This window comes from Budorcas taxicolor, chromosome 4 (genome assembly GCF_023091745.1).
Source record: "Budorcas taxicolor isolate Tak-1 chromosome 4, Takin1.1, whole genome shotgun sequence".
NCBI classification, from domain to species: Eukaryota; Metazoa; Chordata; class Mammalia; order Artiodactyla; family Bovidae; genus Budorcas; species Budorcas taxicolor.
Genome location: NC_068913.1, coordinates 13,911,151 through 13,929,706, shown reverse-complemented (window position 1 = coordinate 13,929,706; position 18,556 = coordinate 13,911,151). Strand labels below are relative to the sequence as shown.

General features: G+C 38.1%; 1 protein-coding gene across 2 annotated transcripts in view; it reads left to right on the top strand.

The window, feature by feature from the left end:
• The window catches only part of SGCE (sarcoglycan epsilon), a 67,740-nt gene that overhangs the window by 22,668 nt on the left and 26,516 nt on the right, over positions 1–18,556 (top strand). For both annotated transcript variants that reach the window (XM_052638657.1, XM_052638656.1), the window contains 4 exons: positions 3,698–3,820; positions 5,448–5,605; positions 9,629–9,701; positions 15,753–15,951. In XM_052638657.1, the coding sequence (XP_052494617.1) occupies positions 3,698–3,820; positions 5,448–5,605; positions 9,629–9,701; positions 15,753–15,951 (553 nt within the window). The remainder of the gene's footprint in view (positions 1–3,697; positions 3,821–5,447; positions 5,606–9,628; positions 9,702–15,752; positions 15,952–18,556) is intronic.

Sequence of the window (18,556 nt, the reverse complement as noted above, 5' to 3'; positions counted from 1 at the left end):
TGGCTCTCTGTGTTCACATAATATACATTGTTGAAAATGGTCTGTAGTTTCTATGCCTCATGACGAAAGCATACAGAGAATATAGTTTTATGGAAAGATTTTGCCTGCATGTTAACAAGGGATTTCGGAGCTGCATCAGGACGGTGAAATATTACCCCAGCCACTTGCACCCACATATTCTTTTGCTCTTCTTAACTCAGATATGTAATTTTTCCTTTAAAAAATTCTGTTAACTTATGACTACCTGTTTTCAATTTTTAATCTTTGCACATCTAGCTACCCTTGTGGTTTGAAGATGATCTTTTTGACCCCCTGTGAGTTGGACTTTTGGTTTAATTGTTTTGACCATTAATGGTGATGGATTTGCATGGTTTTAGCAACAGACTGGTTTCCTGTTTCATTTGTATCCAATGGCATGTGCTTGCAGAGGTGATGGATTTGCAGCCGGAGACGATTGCAGAGCCCTGCGGTACACAGACCCTGTGACCTCAGCTTGATTAGCACAGCGCAGTATGCTTGTGTATTTCGGAAACTGTTCAGCGTATTTCAGAGACATGTCTTTCAGAGATTCTTCAAGTGTTTAAATTTGATTTTCAAAACTTGCTTTGAGAGAAAACAGTATGCTCCAAACTTACTGTTTGTGAGGACTACCTAGACATCTGTGAGTGCAACATGTGTTCACTGTTAAGGAACAGCCTTTGTTGGTGTCAGTGCAGACTTGCTCAGTATTGTTTGTATAGCTCATGTTTAGAATAGGAGCTCATCACTTTGAATTCTCTGTGTCATTTGTTGTTTTTGAAAGGAAGCTAGGTGTAAATACTGCCCCAATAACCTCTATTGAATAGCTGTTTGTTTTGCAAGTAACAAATGGGAAAGGTAAGGTAAAGGGCACTTCTCTAAACTGTTGTGTGGGTGCCCATAATTTAAACTGATGCTACAGAAAGGAAGTATTATTTTCACAAACAAAATATAGTGGCTTAGTCATTTTCCATTTCTAGATGATGAATGTGTTGTACATCTGTATCATGTTTTTCTCAAAGTGAATGGCATACTATACTTAAAGCGAAGCAGAGTCGCCAAGGTAACTGACCAGCAAGTATGCAGTTCAGCAGATTGCAGAAAGGCAGTTGAGTACACGTGAATAAAGAAATGTGCATGTCATCTTAAAACCCAGGAGGGCCATGGTAGATTGTGGTTTGGCTCTGTAGATCATAGAAAAGAAATTCTTTTTGTGAAAGCAGAAAGTGAGATGTTCTATACTAGTCCTTGAAGTGAGATGATAAGCAGCGACAGGCTGCTTGTATGGTTCCCTTCCAGGCCCGGCCACAAGCCATAGAGAAAAAAGCATCATTTCAATATTATTTACTATGGACAACCTTTCTTTTTTATTTAGAAGCTAGCATTTGCTACCTTATGGCAGCAGAGACTAAGGAAGACTGTTAGTACTTTATAATGTAAGTGAAGAATGGTAGCCCATAAACTGATGCACACATATAGGAATTAATATAAGTTACAAAACTGAAATTGAAGTTAAGCATTATATGTATTTAGTACACACGCATAAGAACTGTTTCCCTGTACCTTTTGCTATGTATTAGATTGTATTAATCCATTCAGTAGGCATTTATAAAATTATTCACATATGCCAGACACCTCCTAGGTGCCCAGAAAAACAACAAAGGTAAAAAAGTTCAGTGCTGGACTTCAACATGTTTTTAATCTCTAGAAAGAATGAACTGGATAAACTCTGAAGAGATTCTTTAAATTATGTAAAGCATTCCTGTGCTTTGGGTGTAAGATTGTGATCTGGAATTTAAACACCCTTCTGTATAGCATGAAGTGACTTCTCAGCAGGAGTTTACAGCTCTCTGTAAGTTGGTTCTTCTTCCCAGTTTTCGTCTCCCTACCAGAATCTAGCATCAGTGGTTTAATGCCCTTTCTCAAAAGGGCCCCACAGTCTCCCACAATTGTATCTTGCATGTTTCACCACCGAAATTGTCCGTCTCTGAGTTTCAGAATCTTGCTGGTACTTAAAAAGCCATGTTGAGTTCTACTTTTTCCGTAACCCTCTACCAGATCTTTCCAGCTTCCTTTGCTTCTCACCATCTTTCCGGGTCTTGCTAGAGCAGTCTGTCTCTCTGTGAGTCATACCTAGTTAGGTGGGTGGTGTTGTCCCAAACTAGAAGGGGAACTCACAGAAGACAGGGGTTGGGTCTCCTTCATCTTCACAGTCTCCATAGCACCTAGCACTCCGGGGACACTGGAGTCTTGATTGGCGAAAAATCTCCAGTTCTCATCCCCATTATATTTCTACGATTTATTTGTTCATTCTTTTTTTTTTTTTTTCTGGAATGAGACCATATTCACAGGTGAGTTAATTGCTGTTGGGTAAAGACTGGGTACTTAAAACCATGGGAATGCTTCCTAGTGCTGGTACGAAACAGGTCCGGAAGCAAGTCTCCCTACATACCTAGTTTACACCTACTTGCTGCTTCCCTCCTTCTGTCGCTTTAGCTTCTGAAGTTGTGTTTTCCGTAGTAAAGCTGTGGATACATGAAGCTACCAGCCAAATGTTTTAGTTCAGTTCCTCATTTTTGGCAGCCATCCATGGAACTGCAGGGGCAAGTTTTCACAGATACAGCAGTGTTTTTTTGTGAGTTCCTATTTTTATGCTGAAAAATTACTGTCAGTGATTTTACTATTCAGAGCTATTAGTTAGTTGTGAGCCTGGAGTGAGCAGCCTTGGGTTCTTAAGGTTAATTACTACATTTACAAATCCATCAGTGACTAAGAGAAAGAACTTGCCTGATAGGGTTTATCTGTTTAAAAATCGCAGCCACTAGCCAAACCAGAAGATAGAAAACCAAGAGATTGGAGAGGTGGCAAGGGTAATGGTATAATGTGTTGGTGAAGATGATGATATCAGAGGGAAAAAAATGATAAGCTGAAACTAATCAAACCAATTTGGTCATTTTAATGTGCTCACATCATGTGTCTTCAGGAACCAGTAAATAATAAAATCTGCCCCATTTCACTTAAAGAAGTGATTTGCCCTGAATTTTATTATGTAATTGTTATTGCTTATTTAGGAGATAGCATAATAGACTAGCTTATACGTGTGAATTATTAAATGTCAAGATCAGGTAAAGTGGAATAAATCATTTCTAGGAGAGATATGAGAACTAATACTCAAAGAGTACCCAGTGCCTTTTTATAAGTATTTCTGAAAGTCACCTTATATTTATCAATGGTATTTATGCTTTGTCTGGCAAACAGTTAATACAGTGGAGATTCTTACCATTTAAAAGTTGCTCTTTATACTTTTCTTTGAAAAAAGGTAAAATGAAAAAGATACTGTAGCAATTTTATAGTTGATCACGTCTCATGATGTATTTCATTGGTAATAATCTCCATAAAAATTACCAAAGAGATGTTATGGTTGTCTTCATTATTTAATAACAATTTAAAAAATTAATTGTGCCTAATTCTGCTTACACAGTGCTTGAAAAGTCTGTAAACACACCAAGTTGAGAGTTGTTCCATGTTTGTCCTAAAACAAACTTTAACTATCTTGCATGTTGCTTCAGTTTTCTCAGAAATGTCTATAGTGAAACCCGGTTTGACAGTGTAAGTGAATCTGCAAAAGCAGACCTCATTATTTGTCTTTCTATCTCTTCTCTTCCCTTTTTGTTTGCAGTGTACACTATTTTCTCCAAGGTACACTCTGATCGGAATGTCTACCCCTCCGCAGGCGTCCTCTTTGTTCATGTTTTGGAAAGAGAGTATTTTAAGGGGGAATTTCCACCTTACCCCAAACCTGGTATGTTCTTGGTGGGGGAAAAAAAAAGAGGTTAATTTATTAAATTTTTCTTTCTATTCAGTGTGCCTAATCCAGATAATGTTTAATCAGATATTTCTGACATTATTTGACATGGTCAGGATATATGATAAATTGATTGTTACAGGATATTTCCCATTGTAAGATTCAACATTTAATTACAGAAGAAAACAATTCATTTTTGAATTTTGAAGAAAGCACATTTCTGATTATCTAGTCTTGAGTTTTGTACCTCTGACAAATCATCTACCTGTATTCTCATAGAAATAATTATAGCTGTAAAATTATGGTTTTCCACATTAAGACTTAGAGTCTTACCTAGGACATTGACTTTTGGAAAAGTATCCACATATCATAGAAGAGAACGAAATATGATATTAAGAAAATTCTCAAAAAAACTTTTACAATATGAAATAATTTTATATAACTTCATGATAATATAATGGAGATTAATTTTTCTTCAAAGTAATACCAATTACAAAGCCTTATTTAATCATCTATTTGTTTAAATTATGTTTTGTTCGATTGTCATAAATACCATCCAGTTAATGAAGATATAGAAAGAATAGCAAGAGACAATATATTCTTATTATGACTCTTACTTAAGTAATAGAAATGAATTTTCTGGAAAATATGGCATAAATATTATTTTTGTAGATTATATGGTGAATAGCGTACCTGAAAATACTTATATAGTTAAGCATGTTTTCGCTAGTATTCAAGAAAAAAAGGCAATCTTTTCATCAATTATTTATAAAATGTTTTCTCATGAGGCATTGTACTTTTGCAAAACTGTATAGCTAAACCTTTTAAGCAGCAGAAGAAAACATATAGTTTCATATAGTTAAGAGCATAGTTTCTGGGTTCAACCAAGATTAAATTCTTGTTTCCCCACTTAATTTGACTATGAGGAGTTAACATGGAAAATTACATATTTCATCAGTAAAATTACGGCTATAATAGTACTACTTTTATTGGTATGTTTGGAATCAGATGAAATAATAGTGCCTGTAGAGGCCAGACACAGCAATGGGGCTTGGTACATGCTAATAAAATGATGCTGTTATTATTGTTTATTATTAATAAATGTCATGTTATTGAAGCTCTTTTAGATTTGAATTTTTCAACTCATCCTCCAGTGTTTTGGAATTACATTATTTTTGTTTTCATGATACTTTTATAATTTTCAGATATCCCTTAAGATTAGGTTGATAGTGTTCAGAGTTTAATGAAAGAGAGATTTCTCAAAAGAATGAGCATATCAACATGATTTTCCTGAAAGTTAGTTGTCTCATTGATAGAACTTCTCCACTGCTATGTGACTCCACCCCCCAAAAAAAAAAAATTAAAGAAAGGAAAAGATAGTTTGAAAAAAATTGCATGAATATGCTCTTTGTTGCATCAGATTTCTAGACAAACTAAACCACCAAAATGATTTTTTTCTTTATGTGAGGTCCTAATGTAAATTCTCAGATGGATTTCTTTTGGTTTTATTTAATTTGCAACAAATGTTAAGAAAAAACTTTTTAGACAGACATATTTTTGTTGAAACTATCAAAGCAGCACGTGAAAATAACTTTTATATCTTACTTTTGTGTTTCTTACCTAGGTGAGATTAGTAATGATCCCATAACATTTAACACAAATTTAATGGGTTACCCAGACCGTCCTGGATGGCTTCGATATATCCAAAGGACACCATATAGTGATGGAGTCCTTTATGGGTCTCCAACAGCCGAAAATGTGGGGAAACCAACAGTCATTGAGGTAATTTACTTCGAGCAAAATTATATTCTTGTTTATTTGTAATTTGAGTCTCAAATGTAATTAAAATTATTTGGCAGTGGTTTTCAGTATTTTATGCATGGAAACACATGAGATAACATTTGGAAATATACCATTTCTTTCTGTTCATCTACAGAGTTTTCTGTTTCAGCTTTTATATAAAAAAGGGCAGTCTAAATTAGTGAAAAAATTAAAAGATTTAAGATAAATAGATTCCTATGAATTCTATTTAAGAAGATGAATACACTTATTTCCTCCAAATTTTAATTTGAGATTTCATCTTCATTCAAATACAAGCATTTAAACAGATGTCTTTTGAGCCCCTACCATGTACTGAGTGTTATGATAGGTGTTGATGGTAGAAAAATGAATAGTAGCCATCCCCTGCCATGTCTTAAAGTTCTGAGGTTGAAGCACTGGAATGGAAACTCAGACTTAGCCAACACTGACATAACTGTTATAAGAAGAAGGTGCTGTCTGATGCAGAGTTGTAAGAGGGGTTAATAGAAATTCACTAAGTAGAAGGAAGGCTATTTTAGGAAGAAGATACAGCGCATCAAAATCTTGGAGGCATAAACAAAACCACATGGTCTTAGAGAACTTTAGGGGTGGTTAGAGGACAGCATGCACTCCAGAGGGCAAATGATGGGAACAGAGGTGTTGATGCTGATACGGGCAGATCGTGGAGGGCTCTGTAAGCCATGCAGATATGTTTGACCTTGACTTTGGGAGTTATGGTGGTGCTATAATTAATCAGATTTTTATCATTACCTGACATCATACCTGGAAGATATTAGAAATTAAGACAATAAGGACTTCCTTGGCAGTCCAGTGGTTAAATCCAGTAGTTAAGGCTCCACATTTTCTCTGCAGGTGACATGGGTTCGATCCTTGGTCAGGGAACTAAGATTCCACAGGCCACGTGGCATGGCCAAAAAAAAAAAAAAGAAATTAAGACAATGAAAACAATGATGACATCAAACCTTTAATGGGAAATAACTTTTTTTAATGAATGGATATAAATGTGTTTCACTCTTTACTATATCTAACAAAATCAGAATTACTTTCACTCTTTACTGTACCTAACAAAATCAGAATTACACTGGCAATTAATGGCAAGAGAGTTCTACTACAATTTTAGGCCTCAGTGCCTCTAAGATCTTAAATTGGAATTTTAAAAAAATTATTATTTTTAATTGAAGGATAATTGCTTTACAGTATTGTATTGGTTTCCTCTAGATATCAGCGTGAGTGAGCCGTAGGTATACCTGTGTCCCCACCCTCTTGAACTTAACTCTCCAGTTCTGTAAAGACTTACTGGTAGTGACCAGGGCACCAGCATCAAAACTGCTTGTGGAATTGCCAGGGGTTTGCACAGGTCATGGGAGGCATGTTTTCTACCACCAGAAATTTGTAGTAATTTTACAAATTCTCAGGAGGCTACATGCTTTGCGTTTTTCTCCTAAGTTTTAATCAGCCATGGACTGTGGATATGAACTTCCATGTTGACTGAGAGGACTCAGTGCTTTCACTGCTGTGACCTGGGGTTTAATCACTGGTCGAGGAACTAGGATCCTGCAAGCCACGTGGTGTGACCAAAATATAAAAAAACAGGAACATTTGCAAATGTCCAGCACCCAAAGGCATGCACAGTCATGTTCCTTGAGCAATGTTTGCCTAGGAAAACATTGGAAACCCACAAACCAACCGAGACCAGAAGTCCATCAACAAGAGAGTAGATAAATAATTCCTGGAATTATTATTTCACACAGTGAACACTTACAGCAAGAATGAAGTTTGACTTGCCTGGCAACATGAATAAATGCTTTAAACATAATGTTGGAAAAAACCCCAAACCTCTGAAGACTAGTTTATGATTTTTGTAGAGTTCAAAAGCCATCAAAGTGAACAATGTATTTTAAAGATACATGCATGTATAATAAAACTATATTTAAAATGAAGGGGATGATAAACACAAAATCCAAAATGGTTTCTCTGGTAGGAGAGAGGCAAGAAGCTAGGACAGAAGAGAAACACTTGTGTTGGGCCATGATTCACAGGGGTGCATTATCCAACATATAAGGTTATGAATAAATATAAAGTATCTTTAAAAATGATGAAATGCATAAAAAATGATGAAAACAGCATATCTTTCATCTAACACAAGTAGTGTTTTATCTGTAAATAACTCATTTTACATCCATCTATAAAAACATATTTTCAGCACTTTAAAATATTCTGTTAATAATATAGTGAGAAGATTTTGCATATCTTACTTAGTCACTTATATCGACAATTTATTCAGTAGATATTTATGAACATCTAAAATAAATCAGTTGTAGAAATAAGGGATCCAAAAACGTACACATGTGCATAGCTCTTTGCTATGAAGGGCTTCACATCATGATAAGTAGACTTTGATAGATGATATTATAGTATTTAAATATCTCATTAGAAATGATAGAAGAATTGCATTCTGTTGTAGCTTTTAAAATTGAGCATTAAATATAAATCTGGATAATAAAATCCTTCCTCCTGATTTATGAAAAGGTTCTTCACTCTCTTATGTCGCCTATGATTTTTAAAAACTTATTAAAATTATGAAATTTACAATAATGAACTTTCTGATAATTATGGAAAGCCTAGCCAGAAGAATATTACAATTAATTTGAAAATGTTTAACTTTTTCTCCCTGAGCATTAGCTTTAAGATGTTATAACAAATAATATTTAGTATTTTTTTCCATTGAGAACATGATTAAAATTTTGTAGAGTAAACTTTTAAACTCATTAGCATTCCCAAATGTCTTTTGCTTCTTTGCAAACAATAATGCCCCATTTATTTAACGACTAGTCTTAATTTTAGTGTTTGGTTGTGAACCTCATTGATCATGTGTCCCAGCAGAGAGCAGCAAAGAAGTTACTGAATCCAGAAGAAATCTGACAGATTGTGGAGAGAGTTCTTTTATCTTTGTGGAATAATACACTTTTCAGAATATGTGCTTTTAAATATTGTTAAAGTTTTAGAATTTTTAATTCCCAAATTCTGATTTTCGCTGTTGTCTCAAATGATATTTCTGATGAGGGTGATGTATTTAAAGCTCATATATGATGCTTAAAATCTTTGATACTGGTTCTGAGTGTGCAAGATATTTCTGTTGTCTTACTTTTTTATCTCAGTGTCAACTGTGGCTGCAGTTACTGCCAGGACAGTGCTGGGATGCTAAGACAATCATTTGTTTTTTGTGTTTTTTTTGAGGTACCGAAGGCCTGTCTGAGTGATTTCATATCTGTTATAAAGTTAATTATTCTTAGATTTTTGAAGCCACATCCTGCTGTTGGCCTTTGCTTTGTTTGTTGTTTGCAGTGGCTGTTTCTGAGTTGACTTTGATGTAAGTTCATTGACTCCACAAACATTTACCAGTATTTTTTTGTGAAGGAATTGATTTGTGGCTTTGAGCCTGTGCCATGAGACTGTGATCCCTACTGCTGTGCTCCGTTGTGAGATATGATTTCCGAAGGGGTGCTGACATGTCCTCACTGGTTGGTGTGCAGTTTAGTACTAAATGCGGACAACACAGAGATGTGCTTGTTTTAAAGTGTACTTCCTGGTATGATCCTTAAGTTCCATTCAAAAGCACAGAAATAGATTTTGTATGTTTTCTTTTTCCAAGTTTAGAATGGCTCTGGTAAGTAATTCATAATAGTTAATCCATTTACTAATGATGCATCTGCTTTGCTACTGGCACTTAACAGTCTTCTATAAAAGGGGTTTTCTGATTTTAACTTCTTGTTTTAGCATGTTTAATAGACCTGACTAATTATCTATTTCCCATAATATTGCTAAAAGCTCTGATTCTTGTTGTTCAGAGAAGGAATATTTTGTAAGTATATAGACAAATAATGAAAATGGAAAGAATGACAATTTGTTTTTGTTTAGCCCTTAATGAATTTCATTTTTCAAATAACATTTCACTTCTTTAATATGACTTTCTTTTTCTAATAGATAACGGCCTATAATAGGCGTACCTTTGAGACCGCAAGGCACAATTTGATAATTAATATAATGTCAGCAGAAGGTAGGTATGGGAAAATACGTTATTGATTGTTTCCTTATTTGCAAGAAGTATTTCACTTATATTTTATAGGTATATAAAATCTCGTTCAGGATTTTAAAGCTCCACATACCTACCATAAGTGAAGTCGCTCAGTCGTGTCCGACTCTTTGTGACCCCGTGGACTGTAGCCCACCAGGCTCCTCTGTCCATGGGATTCTCCAGGCAAGAGTACTGGAGTGGGTTGCCATTCCCTTCTCCAGGGGATCTTCCCGACCCAGGGATCGAACCCAGGTCTCCCGCATTGCAGGCAGACGCTTTAACCTCTCAGCCACCAGGGAAGCCCTACATACCTACCATACCTAATGAAATAGTAAAATGTAGAAAACTAAGGAATAAAATTAATGACAAAATATCATGACTTGTTTTGGTGCTGAAAACCTCAGGATAGGGAGCCAAATACAGAGGCCACTTATTTCTCCAGGCCTTGGTTAAATCATCTGTTCAGTGGGACTAATACCATTCCTCTTGTAACTCTGAGGTAAAGAAGTGATCATTTAAGGCTCAAAGTGTGCTTGATGTAGGGCTGGTCGTAGAATTCATCATTGGTAGGATTTTTATTTTAAAATCTATCATAGCTCGTAGTCTAGTTGTATGTGATGATAAAGAAATGTCAATGGAAATAAACCATCATTTGGGTCACAGTCTCCTTTCCAAATAGCTAATCATTTAGCTGGAGTAATTGTTGGAGTCCATCAGCAATTTAGAATTCAGTTCAGTTCAGTCACTCAGCCGTGTCCGACTCTGCGACCCCATGAATCCCAGCACGCCAGGCCTCCCTGTCCATCACCAACTCCCGGAGTTTACTCAGACTTACGTCCATCGAGTCAGTGATGCCATCCAGCCATCTCATCCTCGGTCGTCCCCTTCTCCTCCTGCCCCTAGTCCGTCCCAGCATCAGAGTCTTTTCCAATGAGTCAACTCTTCACATGAGGTGGCCAAAGTACTGGAGTTTCAGCTTTAGCATCAGTCATTCAAAAGAAATCCCAGGGCTGATCTCCTTCAGAATGGACTGGTTGGATCTCCTTGCAGTCCAAGGGACTCTCAAGAGTCTTTTCCAACACCACAGTTCAAAAGCAGCAATTCTTCGGTGCTCAGCCTTCTTCACAGTCGAACTTTCACATCCATACATGACCACTGGAAAAACCATAGCCTTGACTAGATGGACCTTTGTTGGCAAAGTAATGTCTCTGGTTTTCAATATGCTATCTAGGTTGGTCATAACTTTTCTTCCAAGGAGTGTCTTTTAATTTCATGCCTGCAATCACCATCTGCAGTGATTTTGGAGCCCCAAAAAATAAAGTCTGACACTGTTTCCACTGTTTCCCCATCTATTTCCCATGAAGTGATGGGACCAGATGCCATGATCTTCGTTTTCTGAATGTTGAGCTTTAAGCCAACTTTTTTATTTTCCACTTTCATCAAGAGGCTCTTTAGTTCTTCTTCACTTTCTGCCATAAGGGTGGTGTCATCTGCATATCTGAGATTACTGATATTTCTCCCGGCAATCTTGATTCCAGCTTGTGCTTCTTCCAGCCCAGCGTTTCTCATGGTGTACTCTGCATATAAGTTAAATAAGCAGGGTGACAATATACAGCCTTGACACACTTCTTTTCCTAGACACACTCCTTTTCCTATTTGGAACCAGTCTGTTGTTCCATGTCCAGTTCTAACTGTTGCTTCCTGACCTGCATACAGATTTCTCAAGAGGCAGGTCAGGTAGTCTGGTATTCCCATCAATTACATATGCTCAAATTGTGAAGTGATACCTTAGAATTTAGAAGGTTAGGGACATAAGAGTTACTCTGACATTTAGCATATTCTGATGCTGTTTTGGCATTCAGTTGGGAAAGACATACCCCTAAAAATTTTGTGGTTAAAATTTATAAATCATGGGATGCTATACCAGATATCATTTATGAGGGTGATGGGAGAAGAACTGATACAATATTCCACCCCCCAACCCAGCACAGAAAAACAATTGTGTATCCTCGATAGGAAAATTCTTACTTCTGTTTACTAGTACAACACATTTTATCAGGGAATTCATAGTAATTCAGTAAAGGCTCTGTTTAAAATTATCTTTACACTCTATGAAAGAAAGTTAATTTCAATAGAAATGAAAATGTAATACAATACCATTGAGAATCCTTGATGATTTTGAATCCCTTAACATGAATTTTTCCTTTTGGCGTTTTAGCTGCATTAATTGCAGACAACAAATGTGCTAGTTTAAAATTTAAAATGACTGTTCCTAGCTGCTCAGTTGGTAAAGAATCTGCCTGCAATGCGATAGATCTGGGTTCGATCCCTGGGTTGGGAAGATCCCCTAGAGAAGGAAATGGCAACCCACTCCAGTACTCTTGCCTGGAGAATCCCATGCACAGAGGAGCCAGGTAGGTTAGAATCTACGGGACTGTGAAGAGTTGGACACAACCGTGCGACTTTCACTGTTCCTTTCATATATGAGAAGAAGGTTCAAGTGCCCATTCCTTTGGTCGGGACAGAAGATTCTCCGTCCACTTTTCCACTTCCCAAGGGCTTTTGTAAGGTCCTTATATTTGGATTAAGGAAATTTTTACTCTTTATTCCAGTTGTAATTGGGTACTTACATCCAGTCCAAGCTGTCCATGTAAAATTGGAATATCCTTAATGAGCAGAATGGTTGTGACGTTCCCTTTCCTTGGGAATCCATCAGTTTAGTTATATACTTATTTACAGTGGACTTGGACCACTGACCTCACTAGTATGTTCTCAGAGGGACTCAGAAATCTTTTCCAAGGTATGGGAATCCATACAAGCAAAAAGTTGGACACGACTTAGCAACTGAACAACAAATTGGAAAATAACCTGGCCTGTGGTTTGAACTGCTTTCTTTTCAAGTCTGGTCTCAGTCCAGTCGACACAGAATATATCCTAACAGGTGATGCTGACGTGTGGGAACCATATTCAAGCAGATATTAATGGAAGGCTGCTAGTCAACTATAGGATTGACAGTTGGCCTGAGGGGCTGTTTATCTAAGTTAGGGTTGAGAGAGGACGAATATCTGGGTTTAGAAAGCCTCCTTTTATAGATTATTAGACTGCATTAGATAGCAAGAATGAGGGGAGGAGAAGAGGGGACAGAGAATGAGATGGTTGGATGGCCTCACAGACTCAATGGACATGAATTTGAGAAAACTCCAGGAGATAGAGGAACACAGAGGAGCGTGGTGTGCCTGCCATTCATGGGGCCACAAAGAGTTGGACACGACTGAGTGAGTGAATGACAGCAGTGGCCGAAACTCTGAAAACCAGTGCACCACCAGGCAGTCATTTTCCCTTGCTCTCTTTGCTGGAGTGCATGTGGTCAGTAGGGTGTGCGTCTGTGGGCATGACCTGTACGTGGGCTGTTGCCCCCAGATAAGGTGAGGAACAGCAGTAACAGGAGCTGAGCGTCAGAACAGCCGTGCTCAGCTCTGTCTCCTGCCCTGGGAGGTCTAATGGGAAATGCGTCGTGTAGAATCGCACAGCGTGAAGCTCGAGGAGAGTACTAGAGTGACTCTCCAAGTCAGGTTTTAGTGCCACCACTCTGTTGGCTTCCTGTTCCCCTGGCCTCCGTGATGGCCAAATATAGCAGGCGCGGGATTTCCCCAAAGTTGGAAAGCTCCAGTGACTCATCTCTAGGAGACTTGGCAAGAGCACTTGGCTGGGTAGACGGCAGGCAGCTCACACTGCCTGGAGCCACGGAGAGGTGTGACAGCTGCCAGCCTCCTTAGGAGCCATGGAAGGTCACAGGCATTAGGGAAGGCCAGGGAGCAGCTCTCCAAGGAGGAGCCTTGATGGTAAACAGGAAAAAGTTTTGCAGGCTTTTTTTGACAAGTGGATAGTAAAACACCAAATGAAGTGAATAGATGATAGAATTCTAGCCTACTCAACAAACTATACTTGGTATTATTTATAAATATTATTTATTGCCAAGACACTGGTTCTTCCTGACATTTTTCTGCCTGACTGTTTCTCAGTATGGGGTGAGCAATGTAACATGATTAAGCTACTGTTTATCTATATAAAACAGGAAATGTATCTGTATAAAACAGGAAACTTATTGACATCAAAGAGAATAAACAGCATATTTTAGAAGATTATAGATGGGCTATACATCAAACAAATCTAACAAAATCATAAGCAGAATAAATTACAGTGTAGGAGAAGAGTGAGCCTTCTGTGATTAGGGCTTTGAAAAACTTAATCTTTAGAGATACTACACTCCAGAAAACTCTCCTGAAAACTCTAGAGCCAGAGTATCTCCTGACTTCAGCTCTGGCATCAAATGTCATTTTATATTAAAGAGGTTTCATAATAAATGAAGTCATCAAGGTTTCAGTTATTTATTGTAAAATTTTAATTTTTTGTTTATTAAATAAGAATGGACAGATAGTACATGAGTTCTAGTAAGTCAGAGGGGAAAAGACCCTGATGCTGGGAAAGTTTGAGGGCAAGAGAAGGGGGCAACAGAGGATGAGATGGTTGGATGGCATCACTGACTCAATGGACATGAATTTGAGTAAACTCTGGGGGTTGGTGATGGACAGGGAAGCCTGGCATGCTGCAGTTCATGGGGTCGCAGAGTTGGACACGGCTGAGCCACTGAACAACAACAATACATTATATAATTATTATTGGAGACTTAAATCTGTGGATAGTCCAGAAATGTTCATGGCAAAATCCAAATAAGTAACCTGCACATATTATTATAATAATTGCTAAAGTTTAATATTTTCTAAGTTCTTACTGTATATTGGGAACTCTGGGGAGCACTTTATATACACAGTCTCTTTTAGCTCAGGTAAAAATCATGTCAGGTAAGTTCATATGATCTAAAAATCAGCTTCCTCTTCTGAAAGTATGCAGAAAAATACAAGTCCCTACTCACTTTCTGATTGTGAGTATTAAATATGGTAATTCACCTGTTTCCCTTAGCTTGGCCTACCTCAGAGTACTGAAAGTAGCTTTTATTATTACAGAAATATTACTAAACAAGAAGAAAGTTATTCTTTGTCTTAATAGAACAGCCAGAATATAGGAAATGACAGTTTGTGATTTAAGACTAACATGTGAGAAGCTGAAATCAATTATATTTATTTCAATTTTCTTATATTAAGAGTTTGAATTGGACCTTGGGTTGGCTTAAAATGTTCTCTTTGGCATCTTTAGAGGGAAATTATTGATGAGACATTGAGGAGGAAAAGAGCTAAGTAAATCTCTAACAATGTGAGACATGGAATTTGAAGAGAAATTTTAAATATGATTTCTGTAGAGTATCTACTTATGGAGTGATCCAAAGAATGAAATAGTTATGATTTCAAAGTACTTATTGAAAATGCCGTCAATATTTATTTTAGTTAAATGTAATGTTTTAACATGCTCTAAAAAGATCAGTAATAACCACAAATTAAAGATACGGTTTTCCATATCCTATATAAGCAACCCACAAACAAGCGCAGGTATTCTGTCATATCGTCTCTGTATGAAAGGACATTGTTCTATGTCTCAGCTTCCTCCTCTGTTCAAATAGAAAAAGCACTGCCTAGGATTGTAATGATTAAATTAAACAACGTGAAACAGATCTGTCAACTTGAAAACACTACAAACACTAAATATTTTTCTCAGTTCTGGAAGGGCTGCTTCTACCTGGGCACGTCGGCCGGGTGAGAAGGCTGGCAGGCCGCTGGCAAGTTAGAGACAGATATGAGATTTAGCATTTTTCCTTTTCTTTCTTTGTTGTTTTTTCCTATGATCGCTATCTGCCCTGCTGTCCCTTGGATTTGATTACATCATAGATAAAATTCTGGGTCAAATGTATGTGGTGTTTTTAGATACAGCCTCTATTACACGGAAAGCCTTTGAAGTCAGGAATAATATTGTTCCCCGAAGCCAGGACTGTGACACGTCAACAAATCTCAAGTTGTTTTGTATCCCTTTCAAAAGACTCCCTCATTAAAGGTGTTCATACCCTTTTCCCACCAAAATTAGACTTCCCGTTACCCTATCAAGCAGAATTCTTCATTAAAAATATGAACGTAGAAGAAATGCTGGCCAGCGAGGTTCTTGGAGACTTCCTGGGGGCCGTGAAAAACGTTTGGCAGCCTGAGCGCCTGAACGCCATAAACATCACGTCGGCCCTCGACCGGGGCGGCCGGGTCCCACTGCCCATCAACGACATGAAGGAGGGGTAAGTGGACTTCATCTCATCGCCTGAAGTGTGGATTTTAAATGTGGCGATATTACCAAACTTAGTGTAGATGGAAGAGGGCCTGTGGCATTTTTCTTTTTAATAAGCGATAGGTATTGCAGAGATGTGAAAAAAAATAGCAATTTTCTGTATTGACAAAGAGGTTACGTTAATGGTCCTTCGTATCTGATGTTCCAGGTCCTTTGAAAGCTAATTGTAGATCAGGACTTGCCTCATAAATTACAGTGCTAAGTCTTTTTTGTACCTTCTGTAGAGAAGCTGATTATTTAGGGCCCTGAGTTTCAAAGGAAATTGATGCCCAGTTATCAGCTGCAGAAGGACATACAGATTGCTGTAACTTTATTCTAGGAAACTATTTCTTCGCCTTTAACATTCTTTCCACCATGTGGCAATGATTGATGGCTGGGGTGGATTTGAAACCTATTCCTAAAGCCTGGCCTTGTCACTCACAAGCTGGGTGACATTGAGCAAACTGCTGCACCCCTCTGGGCTTCAGCTTCCTCGTCTGCTCCAGTGGGAACAACCTTGGGGTTGTTGCGAGGATTAAAGAGAGAATGCATTTGAAAGGGACTTGTCTGTTCTCAAGTTTTACAGATATAGAATGTGACTTACACCCTTGTAGGGGTTATAAAACACTTATACCCAAGCACAATGACAGATTGAATGCCCACATTGTTGAAATTTTCCTGTTTAATTTCTAATCTGCAAGTTGAGGCAAATCTGCTTTTTTTAAAAAAACTAAATCCTGTGAAAGTACGAGATACAGAATAAATCACATTGTGCGTAACGTATCCTTTTCCAGCTCCTCCTTTATCCATATCCTTGGGAACATTTATACAGAGGACATCTTGAATTAACCAGAATGTCTGGATTAATAAGAATCAAATTTAAGGGCAACTTCAAAGGAGAACTTTGTTGGAAATAAGGGAAGAAATCCCAAACAGACACAGATAAGGTAGGGCGAGTAGTCAGAAAGGGGATGGAATCATAAGCAATGACCTGTAAAGTCCAACTTACAAATTTCAGAATTAAGTTGTATCTTGTACAGTACAATAATGGATTCTTGAAGTCAGTCAAGCATACCTGCAAGCGTTCGGAGAAAAATAGTTGCTTTATTTCTTGCCTGTCTGCTGGTTGGCTTTCTCTGTGAAAACAGAATTCTGGGCTTAACATTTTACTTCAGAGGTTACAACCTGGATCTTTTTCCCAGGGAGTAATGAAAGTAGAACTGTAGGAGGAGATGAACAGGAGTATCTCCTCTGAAGACATTTTCCAGATGTGGAGTCTGTTAAGGAAATGTTTATTGATTCGGCTGCATTGAGCCTTAGCTGTGGCATGCAGGATCTGAGGTTGTTGTGCACAGACTAGTTGTGGTGCCGGGCTCAGCAGTTGCAGGGCATGGACTTAGCTTCTCCATGGCGTATGGAATCTTAGTTCGCCCACCAGGGATCGAACCCACGTCCCCTGCATGGCAAGGTAAATTCTTAACCAGTGAACTGCCAGGGAAGTCCCTGGAGTCTTTTCAACAGTTTCTTAAAGTAATGTGTTCCACAGTGATTGTTAAAACAATGACCAAAAGATGCTGGAGGAAGCAACAGGAAAGCCAGTCATTGGTAGAGTTCGCCATAGGTGTGCTTTCTTCTGGACTCACCCCTTCCCTAGAAGCACGTTTAGCCACCACTAGACTAAATTAAGGGTGGCTCAGATGGTAAAGAATCTGCCTGCAATGCGGGAGACCTGGGTTCGCTCCCTGGGTCAGGAAGATCCCCTGGAGGCGGGCATGGCAGCCCACTCCAGCATTCTTGCCTGGAGAATCTCCTTGGACAGGGGAGTCTGGTGGGCTCTAGTCCATGGGGTCACAAAGAGTTGGACGTGACTGAGTGACTAAGCACAGCACAGAGACTAAATTGAGCTAACACCTCTCTAAACCAAACTCCGACTTAAAACGGTACTGTTCAAATGTGTCTAGCTTGAGAATTGCCAGTAGAGTTTATTAAAAATATACGTAGGTTCCTGGCCTCTGATCCCCCCTGGAGATTCTGGATCTTTTGAGTCTAGGGCTGGGCCTGAGCATGTGAGTCTAAATTAAGAACAGAATTTCTTGTCCTACAAGTACTGGTTGGAGAATCTAGTCATTAGCTGATGACCCCCAGCACCTGCTAGCAGGAGGCATGTGTTGTCAGTCCCGTGGCATTTATTTGGACCCTGTTGTCTCAGATCCCTTCCCAACTAGAAATGCTTTCCATGAGTTTTAATTTAATGTTAAGCTGCAACCTTTACAAAGTATTCATATGGTAAGTCATTTAAAATAGAATTTCTATAAATTGTACCCAATGCCAACTTGATTACTCCAGTGTACCTATATGAGCACTGATGGAGTAGGGTCCTACTTGAGTGTAATTGCATAAGAAAAATTTGTCCCTAGAAATAATTTTGCATATTTTCTTTGGTTGTTACGTAATGTCAAGGTAACAAAAATAGGTTTTTGGTTTTTTTTTTTTTTACCCTGTTTGCCTTAAATTTAGAATAAATTCAGTGCTTAACTCACCTCCTGTGCCTTTCTTCCTTTTTAATGGCGAATATC